We start from the raw sequence: 18,820 nt of genomic DNA, 5'->3' as shown, positions 1-18,820 counted from the left end.
ATGATATAAATAAAGGGCGGTATATAAATAAATGGAGTTTTAACTTACGATCTTGACTAAGATCAACAATGCTTCAGTTCTGCTTCGTTTTAAGCAATTGCTAGCTGAATTTCAGCGGGAATCGGGATTCAGATTGTAGATAGATATTTTTGCAGAAAAACGCTAACTTCAAGTCAGATGGTAGTTGGTACATTACAAATCTACCTAGCCGACATTGTTTTACACAGCATACAACAATTAACTTATGGGCCCATATAGTCGCGACTATGAATACCGGCCATGATGGAATCTCTACTACTGTGTGCGTCACTGTGCGTCATGTGAATGTGTAACTGTGTAAGTACTTTGTGAGGCTGTCTGCCTGCCAGGTCTGCCTGCCATCCGCCAATCTCTCCCACATTCCCAGTTTGCTGGCTTTTGTCAATTTGACGTTCATTGATAACATAGAATTCAGCAATAAGTAATATTAAACATAATTAATTTCAGCTTCAATATATCAACTTAATCATGGTAGAAGCACAATTTTATTAGTTGTAATCAAAATTTGACATTTATAGATACCTAACCTAAACATCCATTATTTCAATTGGTAATCATAGTTATTATATTTTTCAGCTGGTTTTGGTATTAGGAGATTTACACATTCCGCATAGATGCAGTAGTTTGCCAAGCAAATTTAAAAAGTTGTTAGTACCAGGAAGAATACAACACATTTTGTGTACTGGAAATCTTTGTACAAAGGAGTCTTACGATTACCTAAAAACATTAGCAAGTGACGTTCACGTTGTTCGTGGAGATTTCGATGAGGTAATCTTCCGTTGTTAAAAAAAACTTCATTGTTCTATTTCTTTCACATGGTGTATTTTTCTCCTTTTTTCAGAATTTAAATTATCCTGAGCAAAAAGTGGTTACTGTTGGACAGTTCAGAATAGGTTTGTCTCATGGTCACCAAGTTGTTCCATGGGGTGATCCTGAGGCATTGGCATTGATTCAAAGGCAATTGGATGTTGATATATTGATATCTGGCCACACTCACAAATTTGAAGCTTATGAACATGAAAATAAGTTTTATATCAATCCTGGTTCTGCAACAGGAGCTTATAGTCCATTAGATACGTCAGTATTCAAATTCTCATGTAGCTACATTTTACATATTTTGTCAAAATATTTCGTACTTTTTTCAGATCAGTCATACCATCTTTCGTTTTGATGGATATCCAAAGTTCGACAGTCGTAACGTACGTCTATCAACTCGTAGGTGACGAAGTTAAAGTCGAGAGGATTGAATATAAGAAAAGCTAGTACGAACAATACCGAGATTTTCATTATTTATGTTTAATCGCTCATCGAATTAAGCGCAGATCGAGCAACTATTATTACGTTCAGAATTTTTATCTACAGCTGTAAAAGTTTTAAGAAAATATAAGGAACTCTTAGGATTATATATCAGTTTTCACAACTTTTATGGTTGTTATTCATTTTTAGATTTTGCAAGTGCGGGCACAATCCACCCACTTTATCCTCTTTTATTCGGCACATATATCGTTCTATGCTTGCTTATCTACATGGGTGTATACACATTCAATAAGCAAACGCCTTATGTTTTCATGCCGCTTACTCTGCCACTCACTGCCGCTCTCTATTAAAATATATTTAAACGGAAAAATTATTAAATGCTCGTGTTTGCTTTTTATTTAATCTAAGTAATACAAATGTGCTCCTAGGACTTTACACTTGCTTATTTAAATATATATATACATGTACATATATATAAATTCAGGAGAGGGAAAGGATATTTGTGTGCGCGCGCACTATTTTCTATATACACATAGGAAAAAGTAACAATGGTATTTCATCGCATCGACGTAATAAAAAGTTTACAAGGATCGATGATTATTTGTAACGGTATTATTGGAACGGTTGGGAATCATAGATACGATTGATATGGAACATACGACTAAAAAAATGTTAACAAAATAATTTTAGTAACAATAAATATCACTTAATCATCAGGTTTTAAATCCCCTCTTTGGATCTAAACTACTTTTATATCTTATCTTACAGCTCTCGTATACCAAATACTCGGAGTAAAATTCCTTATTTTAAAATGTACAAAGGATAACAACCATGCGCGTATGGTGTTGAAATGCTCTTTCCGTGATTTGTCCTAATACATTAAATGCGTCGTCGACTAGTCAGCATCTTATATAGAAAAGATTTTTTAAATTATCACTGATGACGTCATGCGCCGACTATTCCAATTAATAGTTTCTTTCGATAATATGTCAGCTGCAACTTGTGAATTATTACTCTCATCACCAATTGCCCTTCCACATTTGTTGCACATACATTTCCCGGCAAAATTATCCGTTCGTCCCAAATTATAAATTTCATTCAGCCGTCTGCACCAATCGCCACAATTATCGCCTATAGTATTGTCGTCACTTATCGGCTGACACTGCTGATTCCTGTGTTGCTGCGACGTGTCGGTATTTGATGTTGCTGCTGATGAGGTTTGCTCGCCTCCTAGAAAGCTCTGTTGATGTACGGAGATAGTACAAGGTTGGGAGGGAATGGTGGAAGAAACAGTTATTAATGAATGAGTTGAATAATTACCGTCAGCCAAGGGTGATCAAGAACGTCTTCAGCACTAAACCTAAGCTCAGGCTGAGCCTGTAGCATATTTGAAATCAACTGCTTAGCAGATTCAGAAATCGCATCCCAGTAAGGAGCCGTAAATTCATATCGACTGCTTAGTATTCTCTCAAATAATTCTTCTTGGTCATTCTCCGGTGATACGAATGGAGGAAACCCACACAGTAATATGTACAGTATCACACCTGCAGCCCATACGTCGATCTAGCAGAAAAAGTAGAGAAGAGATATTTAATTGTTTGGTATTAAAACATTGAAAATCCTTAAATCTAATGAATCCATATTTAAAGTTTTTTACTTTCAAGCCATATCCACATTCTCCTAAAATTTCTGGCGCCACATAAGTTGGCGTTCCGCATACTGTGTACAAGGGTTCTCGTACAACCTGCGCGAGGCCAAAATCTCCCAATTTTAGACACCTAACGCGGCTACCGTCCATTTCCACCAGGAGATTTTCAGGCTTGACATCACGATGAACTATGTGATGCGAATGTAAATATGCCAATGCAGACGTCAAATGTCCGATCATCACGGCAGCTTCTGCCTCCGTAAACTTGGTTGCTGCAGCAATTGCATCGAAGAGATCTCCACCCTTTATAAAAAACGGGTATGGTGAATATTTATCTAAGTGAAATACGATTGGCAGAGTATAGTGATGAATTATCGGGTACCTTGACAAGTTCCATTACTAGATACAATTGATCTGAGGTCTCTTGTTCGGTGATTAGGCTGATTATATTTGGATGGCATACTTGGCGCAAAATTGCAACTTCACTAGCCAACATGGTCCCTTTTCCCTCGCACTTATATTTGTCTATTATTTTCATAGCATATTCCGCTCCAGTGGATCTGTAAAATTAATAATAGCTCATTGATAATGAAAACATGCCATTGATAGCTTTAATGCTCACTTACTTGTGAATACAGTGTCTGACAACGGCAAAATTACCATCCCCTATAACATGACCAATAGTATATTGCAAGCGCAATGGTTGCGGTAAAACGATTGGAGAAGGACTCGGTGTTCTGACTTGCGGAGCGGTTCGTACTTTTTTCCCAGATTTTCTGGGCATTCTCGGCGCAGGACCAACTGTTCTAGAGACGCATGAACTTCGTTTAAAGCTTTGTACACATTTAGATTCTTCAAAATCTAACTCAAAATCTTCTTGACTTGATTTCTCAGGTCCATAAGCAACAAAGATCTCCTCATTCTCAAAGAACTGCTCCAAAGAAGTAACTTGCAGGCCAGATAGAGTAAAAACTTTTCTTACAGCTCCTGTGTCAAGTTTCACTGCCTCTGTAATGGCCTCCATGGCCCGCTCCAAGCTAGGAGCATTTCTTTTATTTAGAAGCAATCGAACTACTTTACGTGGTTTAGTACCATGTCGAATAATAGTCACTATCCTAGCTTTTACACAGAGAGGTATCCCACTTGATTGCCTACCAGTAGCAGCAGGAGATTGTAGTAAGCCAGATAAAGAGCCACCTCTCTTCACTCTTGAAGAAGAATATTCAACCTTTTTAAAATTTTCTCCTTGTCCAGAAACCACATAACATTTTCCATCTTCCAAATCATCAACAGTTTTTACTCTACTTCCATCCATGGCATAGATAGCCCTAACTCCATTAGGCAGTGTAACACTGGATATCAAAGCTCTTGTTAAATCTGTGGCTAAGCTATCAAAGCTGCGATACCGTTCCGGAGTAACAGCCATTACCACTCCTGTATAAAACTTGTCACCATTACGAAAGAACCGTATACGCTTGGCTTTCTTGGTTGTAGGTGTCTTAGGTAAATTAGGGGAACGTCCAGTAGAGAGCTCTATCAATCTATCATCCAGAGTTTGGACAGGCGATGGGCTCAAGTTGATATCAACAGCGGAAAGAAAATCATTATCATCCATGAGAGAGGCATCCTGATCCAGGGACTCCTTGGCATTGCTATAAAGGATTGAAAAATTATTAGCATAAACAAACTAGCGGGAATTTAAAAAGGAGTAATTTAAGCAGAAAAGACATTGTCAAATTCTACAATATCGTCAATAAAATTAAGATTAATTGGTTAAAATTATACGATTGATAAACACTGATAAATTTAGAAGTAATAATTAATGGGGCAGAAACAACATTACTTACAGTCTCCATTCTCGATCCGACATTTCTTGCTGCAGTCTCAACGCTGATCAAACAGGCCAGCGATATAGTCCGTTTTGTCAGTTTGATGAAAAATTGAAATTTTCCTTGTTTTCCTCTCATAAAATTCAATCAAGATATTCGGGCGATCCTGGATCGAACCGATTTGGAATGTCTTGAGAATAAACAAAAATTTTACGATTTTGAGAGATTGCTGTGCAGTGCAGATTACTGCTAACAGCGCTAACCGCTAGCATATTAAATTTATAAAACTAAAATTCGCCATGAGCGCCATCTACGTAACGTACAGGTGATAGTAAATTGAAGAGAGGGGAGAGCCGGTAGAGGTGTCATCATCACTAGAGAATGGTAGAAGGGAGAAAGAGGGGAGAATGCAAACAGAAGAAGGAACAGACAGAGAACAATTACAGCAGTTACATTGAGCAAAACAAAGCAAGGAAGAGGAAACAATGCAATAGATCCGGATCAATTTCTCAAATGTGAAACGGTACACACATTTAAACATGCACACAAATAATTGTATCACCTATCACAGGTAGTTACGGCATTCTACAAGGGTGTATATCAGATACATCCACGGGTTTTTATTTTGCTCCGAAAAGAGCTAAAGGTAATATTGCCTGCACATACTACAGAGATAAATTACAAATTAATCAATTGATAAAAACATTCCAGTCATACAAAAAACATCAGTCAGAGGATGAATATCTACTTATCCAAAAAGATTCTTAAGATATTATCAGTAAATATATAAACATATATGAAGAAATTATTACTAAATAAAGTGAAAAAGAAGTATAAATAAGTAAGAATATAAATTATTAAAATTTATAGATCCTACAAATTCTTCGTTCATTTCTGAGCATTGTATAGCGTATCTCAAAAGTCATAATCAAGAGCAGGAAGCCTTAGATAAAAGATAATTTTGAGAACAAAACTTTTATAAAATTTTATTTATTTTGTCAATATTCACCGAGCTACGTAAAAACGTGTTTGCTTAGGCGAAGAGTCTGCAGAAATTCGTAAGTAGCTCGATAAATATAAAAAATATTGAAAGACAGTATAAGAATTTCCTTCTCAAAATATAAGTCTTCTTATCTAGGATTTCCAGCTTGACTACGACTTTTGAGAAATCCTATAGATTTATAGATCACTATAGCATATAAACATTTTTGTTGCAGGTTTTTATTAACACTAGACATTACTAGGAGAACCAGCATAAGTTGCAATTGTATAATAACGGTCACTGTGGTCCGATCATTATTATTTCCTTTCGCTCATTATGAAGAAGAACGACATGATATATTTGTTGGATGTTTGCAGCAAAATGTAAATCTGATCAAAGATGCAGGTATACAATATAAGATGTACTGATAGCGAAAGACCCAATGATCAATCGAGTGTTCTCGAAAATAATGAAAGCACATTACACGAAATGATTTATCGATAGATTTGAGCGACATACATTTCTCGAAATCAATTCATTCTCTGTCATCGTTATTGAATAAGAATTAATCTCGCGTCGAGGGAAAAACAGCCTAAGCAGGACGGTTTATCGACAGATTTAAGTTATTTTCGTTTGGATTTGAAGAAACATGAAACGAATTTTGTGCACATGTAGTAAAACGTGGGTCTGAGGCGATTGGATGACCATCGGTGTTGAAGAGTACTGTACTGCCAGGCAGCACTGTGGTCTGTGCTACTACCAGGCACCAGGCCAGTACCAGCATTCGTTTCTCCTCCTCCACCTCCCTCAGTCATGCACTGCCCTCCGCTCGCTCACTTCCGTCCGCCCGCGCCTATATACATTTCTACATGTATACGTTGCTTACCTGCCTTGCCTGCCTGCCCTGCCTACCTATCCACTCCTCCACCTACCTGCGTGCTTGTTTGGGCAGTAGCGACCACTCGGCGGCACTCTCGGCAGTAGCAACAAGCAAACTAACATTGCAATACGGTGGTGTATCTCGAATAAGTGGTGGTAACCTATAACAGATGGCCCATGCGTTATACACATTTTTTATTCGTTCAAGATAATCAAGAAACTGTGCGAAACCCGTTACACGTCGGTGGGTGTGTAAACATAAATATTTATATATGTATGCACACAGTTGAGATCGGTGCTGCGGAGTCGTTGGTTCACGATCCGTCTAGAGTGGAGGCTTCGCAGATAAATCGGTTAGTGAGAAATGGCAACTGTGTTGTAAATAGTGGGACTCTTGGACGGAGGAACGAGGGATATCCGTATGAACAGTGGGAAGAGGGAAAGAACGGAGAAATTTTGTGAAAAATGCGGCCGGAAATGTTAGTAACAGGTAAGCAATGGCGAAGCAACTAGGGAGTCACTCTGCACGTTCGCCATCGTGTGCGTTCCGAGTCGTGACTCACCTCACACGTCGCGGCACGACACGACACGGCTGACGGCATTGGTTGATTACCTCGCCACGTTTCGATTTCCAAAACTTTGACCAGTATTATCGAAAAGAGGAGAACGAGAGTCAGCATAGCACAATTTCTCTGGGAAAGAATGATAGTGTTAGAGCTAGTATTCGAGTGGCCTGTCATTTAACGGATAATTTATTGCGTCAGCATAAGGTCAGTCGAGAGGCTCGCTCGCTCTCTCTCTCTCTCTCTCTCTCTTCCACTTGATAGAACCAAGAGAAGCCTTAGAACCGATGAGGTTTCCGCCGTCGGTCGTTTTCTCACGTGTAACAGCACTCGCTTGAAAGTCCAACGGAGACACGATGCACAGTGGCGTAGACACCATTGTTTTCTTCTCACAGCACGATTATTTCCATTTTTCTCATTGTATGCACAAAAAAAGTTATCGTTTGATCTAAACAATTTTTTGCGGAATTTGAAGTATTGTTCACGTTCGCGATTCTATATATATATACATAAAGAAATTAGAGGACTTTATTTAATCAAAAGACAGAAACGTGTTTCGACGAACCGATACGTATACGTTACAGCATCTTTTACTGGAAGATTACCCGCCCAAATTGTTCGAAGCATTTTCTTAGTAGGAATAGGCTAGGTATAAAGCTACAACCGCGCGCAATGGCACGGATCTGTTAAATAAGGAAATAATATTGAAATCAATCGTTAAATCGTCTTTCGTTTTGTTGTATAGCTTTTCACCAAAGGATGAATTTGTACGATCCCGAGGTGACTTGAATGCTAGGAATAATCTGTCACGGTCGATGACGTCATTATAACGCTGAATTTTGTTCTTATGTATTAGCTTTAAAAGTAAGCGCTCTCTATTTGAGCGAACGTATGGAGGGGATGTACCCAATAGGAGAAGAGCTCAATAAGCGGCCACGGGGAAGAGCGTGGAGAAGAGGTCATTCGAGGTGGAACTTGATAGCATGCAGCTACGCATAGAGGCATCATAAGACAAAAATTTAAAATTACTTTACTTACTTTGTATTAATAATTGAATTAATAAAGTGTATTGATTTAAATATCAAGTAAGTTTACATATGCTTTTTCATCGCAGGGCTTCTCCTCTCAGTGTTGACGGGTACAATAATAATCACCGTCCCCGTCTCCGGCGCGCAACAACAAGAACGCGAAGCATATTTCGATGGATCATCCAGTTTGCGTTTGGCCTCTTTCGTCTCGGTACACCGACACAGCGGCTTCAGTTTCCGGACATGCGAGGGAGGCAGACTCTTCCGACAAAAATACAACGATCAGGATTACATCAGTCTGGAGGTGAACGAGGATGGGCTGCTTTTCGTGGCTATCGTTGATAAGCAACGATACGAAGCCAGATTGAATGCCAAACTACTCAACAATCTTTGGCACAATGTTAACCTATCTTTCAGACTCGGCAATTTGACTCTTAACGCAGCCGGTCATACGCAGGTTTGTCTTTCTTGTTCTTTTCAAGCTTTCTTCACAAACTAACCTCTTTCTCGGTCAAAGGTCATAGCCAATGCGTCGTTCAACAGTGCTATTCTCACGTTACCGGATTACGATGAGAACGGTAGCTTGATAGTAGGCGAAAGATTCAAGGGCTGCATACTGCAAGGACCGGGTATCTTGTTCAACGAAACTATTAACAATGGAGCAAGGATGGGTCCTTGTCCCACGAACGCTTTACGCTGTAAGCCGACAGATTTCACTAAAAGACTAATTACATCTTTTTTAACTCGTGTTTTTCTGTCCGTAGGTGGTTCAACTCACGATAGTACAACAATCGCAATGGGTGCTTGCACCATCGAGAGTTGCACGATGCATGGCAAATGCGTACCGTTGAACGACAATCGTTACGAGTGTCAGTGCTACGCTCGGTATTCCGGTACCAATTGCCAGCTCGACAATGGTAAATATTACACAGGGTCTCTAGTTTTTTTTTTTTTTTTTTTTTTTTTTTTTCCCCCACTTTCTTCCATCTAATAACCATGTTAAGGTCCACCGTGTTCGAGCAATCCTTGCAAGAACAGTGGGATTTGTATGGAGGATCTGAGAGGAGACTTCAGCTGCCAGTGTCAGGCTGGATTCAGCGGGAGGCTCTGCGAATTGGAATTAGAACCAAGGTTGCCTTGTAAGGTGAATCTTTGCAAGAACGCTGGTGTCTGTACAACAACGATCGACGAGAGTGATTACAAATGCGAGTGTCCATCCGGCTGGACTGGAAGAAACTGCGAGGTGAACGTGAACGATTGTTTCTCGAATCCTTGCCAAAACGGGGGTATTTGCATCGACGGCGTTGATGGGTATACTTGTAAATGTGAAAGAACTGGGTAAGAGTAATAAGCTAGGTTAAGCTGATCACCCGAGCTCTTCCAGTTCTTAATATTGCGTTTTCTTTACCTGCAATGTCAGATACGAGGGAAAGAATTGCGAAATCGACATTGACGAGTGCCTTGCGAAGCCATGCCTCAACAAAGGCACGTGCTACGATAATTATGGTGGATACACGTGCCATTGTCCTGCTGGCTTCGAAGGTCAAAATTGCGAGCTCAACTTGAACGAGTGCCTCTCCGAGCCGTGTGCCAATGGCGCAGAGTGCATCGATCAAGTTGGCACGTTTCGCTGCGAGTGTCGCCCAGGATTTACCGGCCGGTTCTGTCAACTGAAGAGTGCATGCGAAAACGCAGCCTGTCCCGTCAACAGCATCTGCGTTGAGAATGCTCGCGGTCCTCAGTGCGTTTGTAAACCAGGCTTCATTGGTACGAATCACTATTGTATAATATATTAGATATATGTACACTGCCGTTCCGAGAAAGAGTCCTAATTCCATCTTTGCCTGATCGATTTAAAAAACCAGTGTAAGATATTCTTGAAGGGAACAGATTCTACTTCCGTAAACCGGATCAATGTGTATTCCCTGAAGCTGTATTTTTTAAAACCTTTAAAAATTGAATTAGGCATTTGCCTCGAAACGGCAGTATAAGAAAGAAAGAACTAATGTGAAACCGTATGGAATTTCAGGAAAGAATTGTCAAGTTAACGTGGACGATTGTCAGTTGCAACCCTGCAAAAACGGCGGCACGTGCATTGACCTGGTAAACGGTTACAGCTGCAATTGCACCGAACGTTACACAGGTGAAAATTGCGAACGCGAGAGGGACGTAGGAATGGAGTTGTGCCTGGCTAATCCTTGCCGTAACAACGGCACGTGCAAAGAAATGAACATACGTTCGCGTCGTGACTTCTTGTGCGAGTGTCCGCATGGATTCGAGGGAAAGCTCTGCGAAGCGAACGTGGACGATTGCGTTGACGTTATCTGCCCGGATGGGACGATCTGCGTGGATGGTATAGCCGGTTACGAGTGCGTGTGTCTGAATTGCAGCACCGTTTCTCCCGCTGGCCAGCTGGACTGCACCAGCAAGCCTTGTCTCAATGGCACCTGCGTTGAAGTCAATCCAGCCACGGACGTTTCGATAGATTCTCCGCGCAGATTTGTCTGCAAGTGTAAGAACGGCTATGAAGGAGAACGGTGCGAGCGGGACGTAGATGAGTGCATCTTGCACGGGGCATCATTGTGCAACAATGGCATATGCGTTAATACTCAGGGAAGTTACAATTGTTTCTGCCGGCCGGGATTCTCCGGTGATCACTGCGACATCGACATAGACGAGTGTCTCTGCGGACCTTGCAAGAACAACGCTACCTGTATCGATCGAATCAATACGTTCGAGTGTGAATGTCCGCCGGGTTACGCTGGCAAAAGCTGCGAAATTGATGTAAACGAGTGCGAGAACGAGCCGTGCCTGAACGGTGCAACGTGCCTCGACCAAGTCGCCACCTACAGCTGTAAATGCGCTCCCGGCTTCGAAGGCCTCAACTGCGAAGTCAACATCGACGATTGCCAATCCACGCCCTGTCTCAACTCTGGCAAATGCATCGATGCCATCAACAATTATACTTGCGACTGCTCGGACACGGGCTTTCAAGGCCATCGGTGCGAGAACAATATCGACGATTGCGAGTCTGGCCCATGCAAAAACGGAGCCAATTGCGTCGATCGGATAAAAAACTACGAGTGCCAGTGTTACGCGGGCTACACTGGTAAGAACTGCGAGCTCGACGTGGACGAGTGCGAGAGCTCGCCATGCCAGTACAACGGTACTTGTTTGGAAAAGTCCAATCAGGAGCTGTACAAAAGCGATGCTTTGAATCTGCCTTACGTGTTCACTAAAAATTTTAGTTATGCCAATGCCAGTGGTTACGAGTGTCTCTGCGTTCAGGGTGTGACTGGTAAAAATTGCGAATTGAACATTAACGAGTGCGAGAGCAATCCTTGTCTATCCGGAAGCTGCGTCGATCGAATCGGTAGCTACACCTGCGAGTGCGACGACGGCTACGAGGGCGATCATTGTCAGCACGATATAGACGAGTGTAAGAGGTATACTCCATGCCAGCACGGTACTTGCATAGATGGCAGAGCCGATTATTATTGCAATTGCGAGCCGGATTATGGCGGTAAAAATTGTTCCGTAGCGTTGATCGGATGCCAGGGAAAGGCTTGTCGAAACGGAGGGACGTGTTGGCCGTATCTCGTCAATGAGACCGTTCACAAATTTAACTGCACCTGTCCAAATGGTTTCTACGGTGACGTTTGTGATCATGTAAGTTTTTCAACCTTTTCTCTATGGGCCTCCCTTAACTCTCTCTCTCTCTCTCTCTCTCTCTCTCTCTCTAGACATTATATCTCTCTTCGCAATTCGTCCATGGTACCATATATTTATACTGTTACCCATATAAACAATTCTTATTCTCAGGTAACGACCATGTCACTCAACGGTAACTCTCACGTTCTGGTCAATACTACTCGAGACGAGGGTTACGACATACAGTTTAGATTTCGAACAACACTGCCGAACGGTCTGCTCGCCATTGGCAAAGGACTCACGTTTTACATCCTTGAATTAGTGAACGGCAAGCTTAACCTGCACTCGAGCCTCTTGAACAAATGGGAGGGAGTATTTATTGGAAGCGGACTGAACGATTCGACCTGGCAAAAGGTCTTTGTGGCCATCAATTCGACCCATTTGGTGCTTTCCGCCAATGAAGAGCAAACCATCTACCCAATTAGTCTTAACGAGGCATCCAATTCGAATCATACATCATTTCCAACTACCTATGTAGGTGGTACCATCAGTTATCTGCGAAAGTTGACGCATGGACCACCGTTTTTTGTCGGGTGCATAGAAGACGTAGTCATTAATGGAGAATGGGTCTACGCTAGCACCACTTCCAGAACCGTTCATTCTAAGGAAGTCGAGGCAGGCTGTCCTCGCGAACCTCAATGTTCTCCAAATCCCTGCAAGAACGGAGGTCACTGCACCGACAGATGGAGGGATTTTTCTTGCAAATGCGAACGACCTTTTCTGGGCCACAATTGCCAGTACAACATGACAGCGGCCACTTTTGGCCATGAGAATACCAGCAATGGTTATGCCACTGTAAAAGTATCTCAGGCTGCTCGAAGATCCGTCAGATCAATCGTAGACATCTCCATGTTCATTCGTACCAGGCAGGATAGAGGAGACATTTTTTATCTGGGCTCCGAACTTGTTCCTGGCGCGGAGCTTCAAGATGCTACCTACATAGCGGCGCAACTGGAGAACGGCGAGTTATTAGTGAAGATTCAATTCAACGGCACCGAAGCATACACGGTCAGCAGCGTGAAGCTCAACGATGGAAACAATCACCTGATACAGGTGGCTAGAAACGTGACCCTGGTACAAGTTAAGATAAACGGTACAGAGTACTTCAGAAAGACTATTAGTGCTTCTGGCCAACTCAATGTAACCGTCCTCTATCTGGGTGGTATTCCCGAGGATGCAGTCGACGCTACTACTGTCCATAACACCAATGATCGCCGGACAACGGATAGTGAGAGAGCAACGGCCTCGAGGCACTATTTCAAAGGCATCATTCAAGATGTGCAGGTTTCAAACGGTACCGACACAATGGTTGTCGAGCTTTTCCCTCTAAAGGTCAGTATAGGAGTTTGCAATCGATTATCCAGCTAACAAGGTTGTTTTTTTTCCATCAGGCACCTGACGTTCCAGTTCCCATACAATTTGGAAAAGTCTCCTTCGACAAGGCAAAAATCTTGCCAGGCGTTGTTTCTGACAACGTGTGCGCCATCAACCCTTGCCACCACAATGGCACCTGCCACGTGACTTGGAATGATTTTTGGTGCCAGTGTCCCCGAGGCTATACTGGCAAGACTTGCCAAGAGATGGAATTCTGTCAGCTTCAGGATTGCCCATCCGGTTCGCGATGCGAGAATCTCGATGATGGCTACGAGTGCATCGCAAATGCTACCTTTGACGGCAATGACACGAGCTTCTCGTATTCGTACGGTCGTGCGGAGCGCTCGACGAACTTCACGACGCAATCGAGGATCGAGCAGATTACAATCGATTATAGATCCAATACTGGCGGTACCTTGATGCACTTGGCTTCTCGAGATCCCACCATTCAGCAACATTTTACAGTGTCCGTCCAGAAGGATCGAGCAACGATCTCGTGGCATCTGGACGAGGAGAATCGAGGCCTCGTGACGTTCGGCAAGCTTGAACCGAATGGGAATTGGACAACCATCCTGATAAAGCTGAACAATCGGTCGATGGAATGCGGATTCGAGAATGAGAGCGAGAACGAGAATGCTAACGAGGAGGGTTCTAGGTTAACAAGCCAGAATTTTAGTTACTCCTCGTGGTACCAGTTATTGACGACCGGTACCGTGACACTGGGGGCTAGATACACGAATACTAAGAATTCAAAACCTTTCAAAGGTTGCATCGGGGAAGTAAGGATAGGCGGTATGCTGCTGCACTACTTTACTTATGAGGAAGTCTATCAGAATCCTAATTTCACACCTCTAGAGTATCTGGCATTGGAGGTGGTAGAGGAGGAGGACAATGCCAGTAGTAGCAACAGCAGCATGAAGAATAGCGTAGTTCATGACAGAATCGGTTGTCGATTATGCTTCGACACCGATTGCAAGAACGGTGGCTATTGTCACGACATGCTGAGCAGCTATGTCTGCGATTGCCCCGCGGGCTACGATCAGGACGATTGCTCCTTCAACATCGACGAGTGCCTTGAAAACAAGTGTCAAAATGGTGCTAGTTGCCTCGACGGAATAGCAAATTATACATGCGTCTGCAACCCTGGCTGGCAAGGCAGTCGGTAAGTGTCATTTTCACTTTTTCAATTAGTTTTACTTGTACTGTCTAGTTCTCGCTCTAATGATTTTTGTTCTTTGTTTCGATTTTATGGTTAGGTTTGAAAATGTCTATCGCATATAGTGCACAAGTGCAGCTAAAACGATGTCTTTTCCTCGACTTTGTAGCACATTCTTCAATCTTATTAATATTTCCTTTACAGATGTGGGGAAGATATCAACGAGTGCGTTGCCCGCAGTCCCTGCAAGCACGATGGTGTTTGTGTCAATTTGCCTGGATCATTCCGATGCGAGTGTCCGGATAATTTCACTGGTGATCTCTGCGAATTCTTTCGCTCGATTACTTGCGATAGTCAACCATGCAAAAACGGATCAACTTGTGCGGATATCGCCAATCCAACCACTGGAAACAATTTCACCTGCAGCTGCATGCCTGGATACGAGGGGGCGCTGTGCGACATTCCTTATTGTAGCGAGAAAAAGTGCCAGAATGGTGGAAGATGCGATTTTCTCTATCAGGTGTGACTAAAATGTAGTAATTTTAATAATAATAGTAATTTGAAGTGCATTCTGAGCTACGCGTGCAAAACTAATTTTACATTTACTATCAAGTTGAAACAATATATGCGTTAACTCTGATTGCATTCTTTTTAATGTGTGACCATTGTGGCTAATCGTGAATTTGAAGACCCGCACTGGTGCGCACTGAATGAATCTCTATCTTTTTATTATTAATGTGAAAGCAGAGGATAGAGATACACTCGGTGCACGCTTAGTGTAGATACCTTGATTCGTGATAATTCCATCCACTGACGTTCACTAAATATAAAAATTAATCACAGGCTCCTCAATGTACCTGCCCACTCGGATACACGGGACGTTTTTGTGAAATCAACATCGATGACTGCGCTCCGGACTCCAAGGGTAACGTTCCTTGCAAGAACGATGGCAGATGCCACGACGGAGTAAATAATTACATTTGTGAGTGCGAAGGAACTGGATTTTACGGTGCTGACTGCTCTTACGACGTGGATGAGTGTCAAGAGGCAAACATTAGCTGCGGTCACGGCGAATGCCAAAACGGGCCCGGTACTTATAGATGTCTGTGTTATGATGGATATTGTGGTCACACTTGTACAACGGTGGATCCTTGCAAAGAGGTAAGACACACTTTGATAAAACGGGGGAGGACAGAACTAAGGAAGCTCTACTGTTTTATCGGCAGGAATATTGCCAGAACGGTGGTACTTGTAATTGTGAAGACGATGGCGGTTACGTATGCCAGTGCACGCCTGGTTTTACGGGACAAAACTGCACAGAGGTGAGTTTTAACATTCAGATACGTTTGGAGAGAATAATTAACTTGTGAGAAGCGATGAATTGCTCAGTTTTCTACTGTATACCTTCTTCTAGTCTATTGATTATATCGGCAATACATTGAAGGAAAAAATACAATTTATACTTTGTTGACAGAAAAAATATGTTTTCAGACGAGCCATTTTTTGGGAAGTCAAGCTCTGGACATAGCATTGATAGTAGGACCAATAGTCGGCTGTCTTTTCCTCGTAGCAGCAGGATCGTTGATAGCGCTTTTCATGATGGCGAGGAAAAAACGAGCAACTCGTGGGACGTACAGTCCAAGCGCGCAGGAATTTAGCAATCCACGAGTGGAAATGGACAACGTGATGAAACCACCGCCTGAAGAGAGACTGATCTGAGATAAATTTCGAAGGAGGTGTCTGATAAGTGTCCTTATATTACCGTCCATGTTTACCAGCTCTTAACGAAAAAAAGAGCGGTGCTACATTCCAACAGGAGATTGCAACGAATTAGAATGAACGACTAGCGCTCGTTTTTAGAATCTTACTTTTACTTTTTTTTTGTACATAGTGGAAGGATAGATGAACACGGATGAAATCATGCCTCACGAACATGTTCATATCATTTATCCATGCAGTATCTCACGACCAAAGCAATGACGACGAAAGACGAGAAAAGTCCCGAGAAACCCACTCTTTGTACATAAATGTATTTCTACTCAATCCCAATAAGATTGACAACGATCGAAACGAATAAGACCGATCGTTGTTGCAAGACTGAAATTGGTAGAATAGATTAATAGTGTAGTATGACGTAAAATTGTACATAAGCGTATTCATATTAATACGATGATCATTATTATATACATATATACATGTCGCATAAGACACCTACACGCGACTACGCATTATCACACATAAACATTTACAAGTGCATTGACTCTTGTTGTAATTATTTATGAATTAAAGTAGCACACGTTAAAAACTATTTTAATTTTTTTCCATTGATCCTTGTCAATTTATCGCGAGAAATATTGTCAAAGAATAAAAGTCCGGCAGCCCGTTCAACGGTATCCGGAGGTACCTGAGGAGAAAAAACGAAAGTAATAAAACTATAGAAAGGGGTTATTAATCTAGAAGGGCTGAGAAAACGACAATATTTTACCCGAAAGTTTTGCAGAGGAGTTGCGTCATCTATGGGCACGTTGGGCATGACGAAAGCTTCCATTTCGAGCTCAGATCGGTGAGTTTCACAAACTACGATCTTATAGAAATGAGTTGGTACCGCTACATGATTGGAGCCAATAACTTCATAACGGACGTATTTCTTCCCGTCAGATTCGATTCTGCAGAGATGTGAAAGGCATTGAGTGACCAATGGTTAATGAAAGAAAAAAAGGAGGGATGCATTACGATTTACACATAGAATTTATAGTTTACCCTACATTCTTTTAGGAACTATGTTTTATACCCATTTATGTGTAACTCAGATTGCATCCAAAAAAAGAGAGAAAGGGAGAGAGCGCAAGCAATATTACTTGGGAAGGTAAAGAGGACCGGTACAGACGTAAACCTCTTTGTAAGCATCAGCCAGTCTTCTTACATATTTTTCTAACCGGTTCCAGGAATTTCTGTTAAATCCAGGACCCACCTGAGGTGCCATATTTGAAAGCAGAAATGTTTGCTGTACATGAGTCTGATGCCTCTTGTGGTTACCAGCAGCAGCCAAATGACCACGATCGTATCCACTACCTTTATAATCAGTGTTTTGAGATCTGCAGGGAAAAGAAGAAAGAATAATAATTAGAGGAAGAGAGAGAGAGAGAGAGAGAGAGATTGGAGAGGGGGACAAGACATTTTTTATGTAAATATTAAAATATTAAACTTAAAAAACTTAATTGTTTTACTAAGAAATGTTGTCAGAATATATTATACTAAGATGACAGATACGAATCCAAAAACTATTGGCTGTATGAGTAAATCAGTGTAAATTTTTCTTTCCAGGTCAATTGTCATGATAACTATACACATAAAAGATCAAAGATAGTACCTGAAGTAAGGATGTATGCTCTCATCAGGTTTAAATTCACATTTTGAACGGTCAACGGCGTTTTCGTTAGAACGGAGCATTTCCTTGTTGAAATGTTCAAAGACCCAGTGAGCAACCCGATTTCTTCTGTCATAGGATAAAACGAAATCCTCGTAAGATCTGATCGTATCGTGTCCAGGAAAGCCATACTTCATTATCTGGTTACAGAGGATGAAAAAAGAAAGGCAATATTAACAGGAAGACTCTGTAATGTTATTATAAATTTGTTTAGATTAGGTTAGGTATTTATAGGTTATGTTAAGTTTATAGTTACAAAGAATTTATTTAATGATTACTTGTGAAATTCTAGAAGCAGTGACAGTTGAAAATTTTGAACCCATTTCGGGGACGTCTCCGTTAGATGGAAGTATGGGACTAGCCGCAGAAACCGTACCAAACAGTGGTAATCCTGGCATAGATCTGACATTTTCAGAGACAACGAGCCGATCGTCTCTTTTCGCAGGATGAAGATTTCTGGTTCGCAGCGAGTATTGGACTCCTGCGACCCAACCAACAAAACTGGCACCAGTGAGGGCAGTTAATCCGAATATTGCTTTTGACGATGCACTATTCATTTTTAAAAACGAAAAAAGAAAGTTAAAAATGTAAAAGTATATACTACACTTGTACGCTTCGCTCGGTCTCCACGTCTCCAGCAGACCATCTGCTTCTGCTCAACTGCTGAGTGCTGAGTGCTTAGTGTCTGTTACCAGACTTGTCAGTCTTGTCACCACTAGTTTACCACGTTACCACCAGCGGACCAGCAGCACTCAGCAACAGCGCCAGCACTGCCAGCAGCCAAAGCGGTCAAAGCTTCTGCTAGACTAGAAGAGCCATAGCCAAGCCAACCCAAGCCAACCCTCAACAAGTTGTCTCTGCTGAAGTCAGCTGAAGTACTGAACTTGCTGAATGCCATCATCATCATAGATGACGGAAATTGAGGAG

General features: G+C 41.8%; 4 protein-coding genes across 6 annotated transcripts; 2 read left to right on the top strand and 2 right to left on the bottom strand.

Moving 5' to 3' along the window:
* The first annotated feature begins 356 nt into the window (after positions 1–356).
* Positions 357–1,674, top strand: Vps29 (vacuolar protein sorting 29). The gene is made up of 4 exons (XM_066731149.1): positions 357–510; positions 616–807; positions 881–1,116; positions 1,185–1,674. The coding sequence occupies exons 1-4, from the start codon at positions 508–510 to the stop codon at positions 1,300–1,302; spliced, it is 549 nt and encodes a 182-aa protein (XP_066587246.1). The 5' UTR covers positions 357–507; the 3' UTR covers positions 1,303–1,674.
* A 132-nt stretch (positions 1,675–1,806) lies between these two features.
* On the bottom strand, positions 1,807–5,023 carry LOC136775936 (serine/threonine-protein kinase GD17699). 2 transcript variants are annotated; one of them, XM_066731146.1, is made up of 6 exons: positions 4,792–4,932; positions 3,571–4,596; positions 3,327–3,504; positions 2,954–3,247; positions 2,617–2,859; positions 1,807–2,536 (listed from the first exon to the last, which is right to left on the bottom strand). In XM_066731146.1, the coding sequence occupies exons 1-6, from the start codon at positions 4,812–4,814 to the stop codon at positions 2,222–2,224; spliced, it is 2,079 nt and encodes a 692-aa protein (XP_066587243.1). In that variant the 5' UTR covers positions 4,815–4,932; the 3' UTR covers positions 1,807–2,221. The 2 variants fall into 2 exon arrangements, with proteins under 2 accessions (XP_066587243.1, XP_066587244.1); XM_066731147.1 differs by having other exon boundaries at positions 2,298–2,526; positions 4,792–5,023.
* A 1,973-nt stretch (positions 5,024–6,996) lies between these two features.
* Positions 6,997–16,454, top strand: crb (crumbs). Of its 2 annotated transcripts, XM_066731145.1 has the most exons (13): positions 6,997–7,124; positions 8,312–8,682; positions 8,743–8,923; positions 8,990–9,142; positions 9,230–9,563; positions 9,646–9,992; positions 10,255–11,894; positions 12,048–13,268; positions 13,328–14,472; positions 14,671–14,986; positions 15,310–15,627; positions 15,693–15,788; positions 15,958–16,454. In XM_066731145.1, exons 1-13 carry the CDS (start codon positions 7,100–7,102, stop codon positions 16,183–16,185), a joined length of 6,375 nt encoding a protein of 2,124 aa, XP_066587242.1. In that variant the 5' UTR covers positions 6,997–7,099; the 3' UTR covers positions 16,186–16,454. The 2 variants fall into 2 exon arrangements, with proteins under 2 accessions (XP_066587242.1, XP_066587241.1); XM_066731144.1 differs by having other exon boundaries at positions 8,743–9,142.
* Positions 16,455–16,601: 147 nt separating this feature from the next.
* On the bottom strand, positions 16,602–18,752 carry LOC136775937 (endonuclease G, mitochondrial-like). Its single transcript, XM_066731148.1, has 5 exons — positions 18,172–18,752; positions 17,837–18,033; positions 17,325–17,561; positions 16,952–17,132; positions 16,602–16,870 (listed from the first exon to the last, which is right to left on the bottom strand). The coding sequence occupies exons 1-5, from the start codon at positions 18,448–18,450 to the stop codon at positions 16,772–16,774; spliced, it is 993 nt and encodes a 330-aa protein (XP_066587245.1). The 5' UTR covers positions 18,451–18,752; the 3' UTR covers positions 16,602–16,771.
* Between the last annotated feature and the right edge of the window lie 68 nt (positions 18,753–18,820).

Source organism: Prorops nasuta, unplaced genomic scaffold (assembly GCF_024137725.1).
Source record: "Prorops nasuta isolate Cenicafe-Biocafe unplaced genomic scaffold, Cenicafe_Pnas_1.2 PNAS00008, whole genome shotgun sequence".
NCBI classification, from domain to species: domain Eukaryota; kingdom Metazoa; phylum Arthropoda; class Insecta; order Hymenoptera; family Bethylidae; genus Prorops; species Prorops nasuta.
The sequence above is the reverse complement of the archived record's forward strand: the minus strand, read 5'-3'. Positions and strand labels throughout refer to the sequence as shown.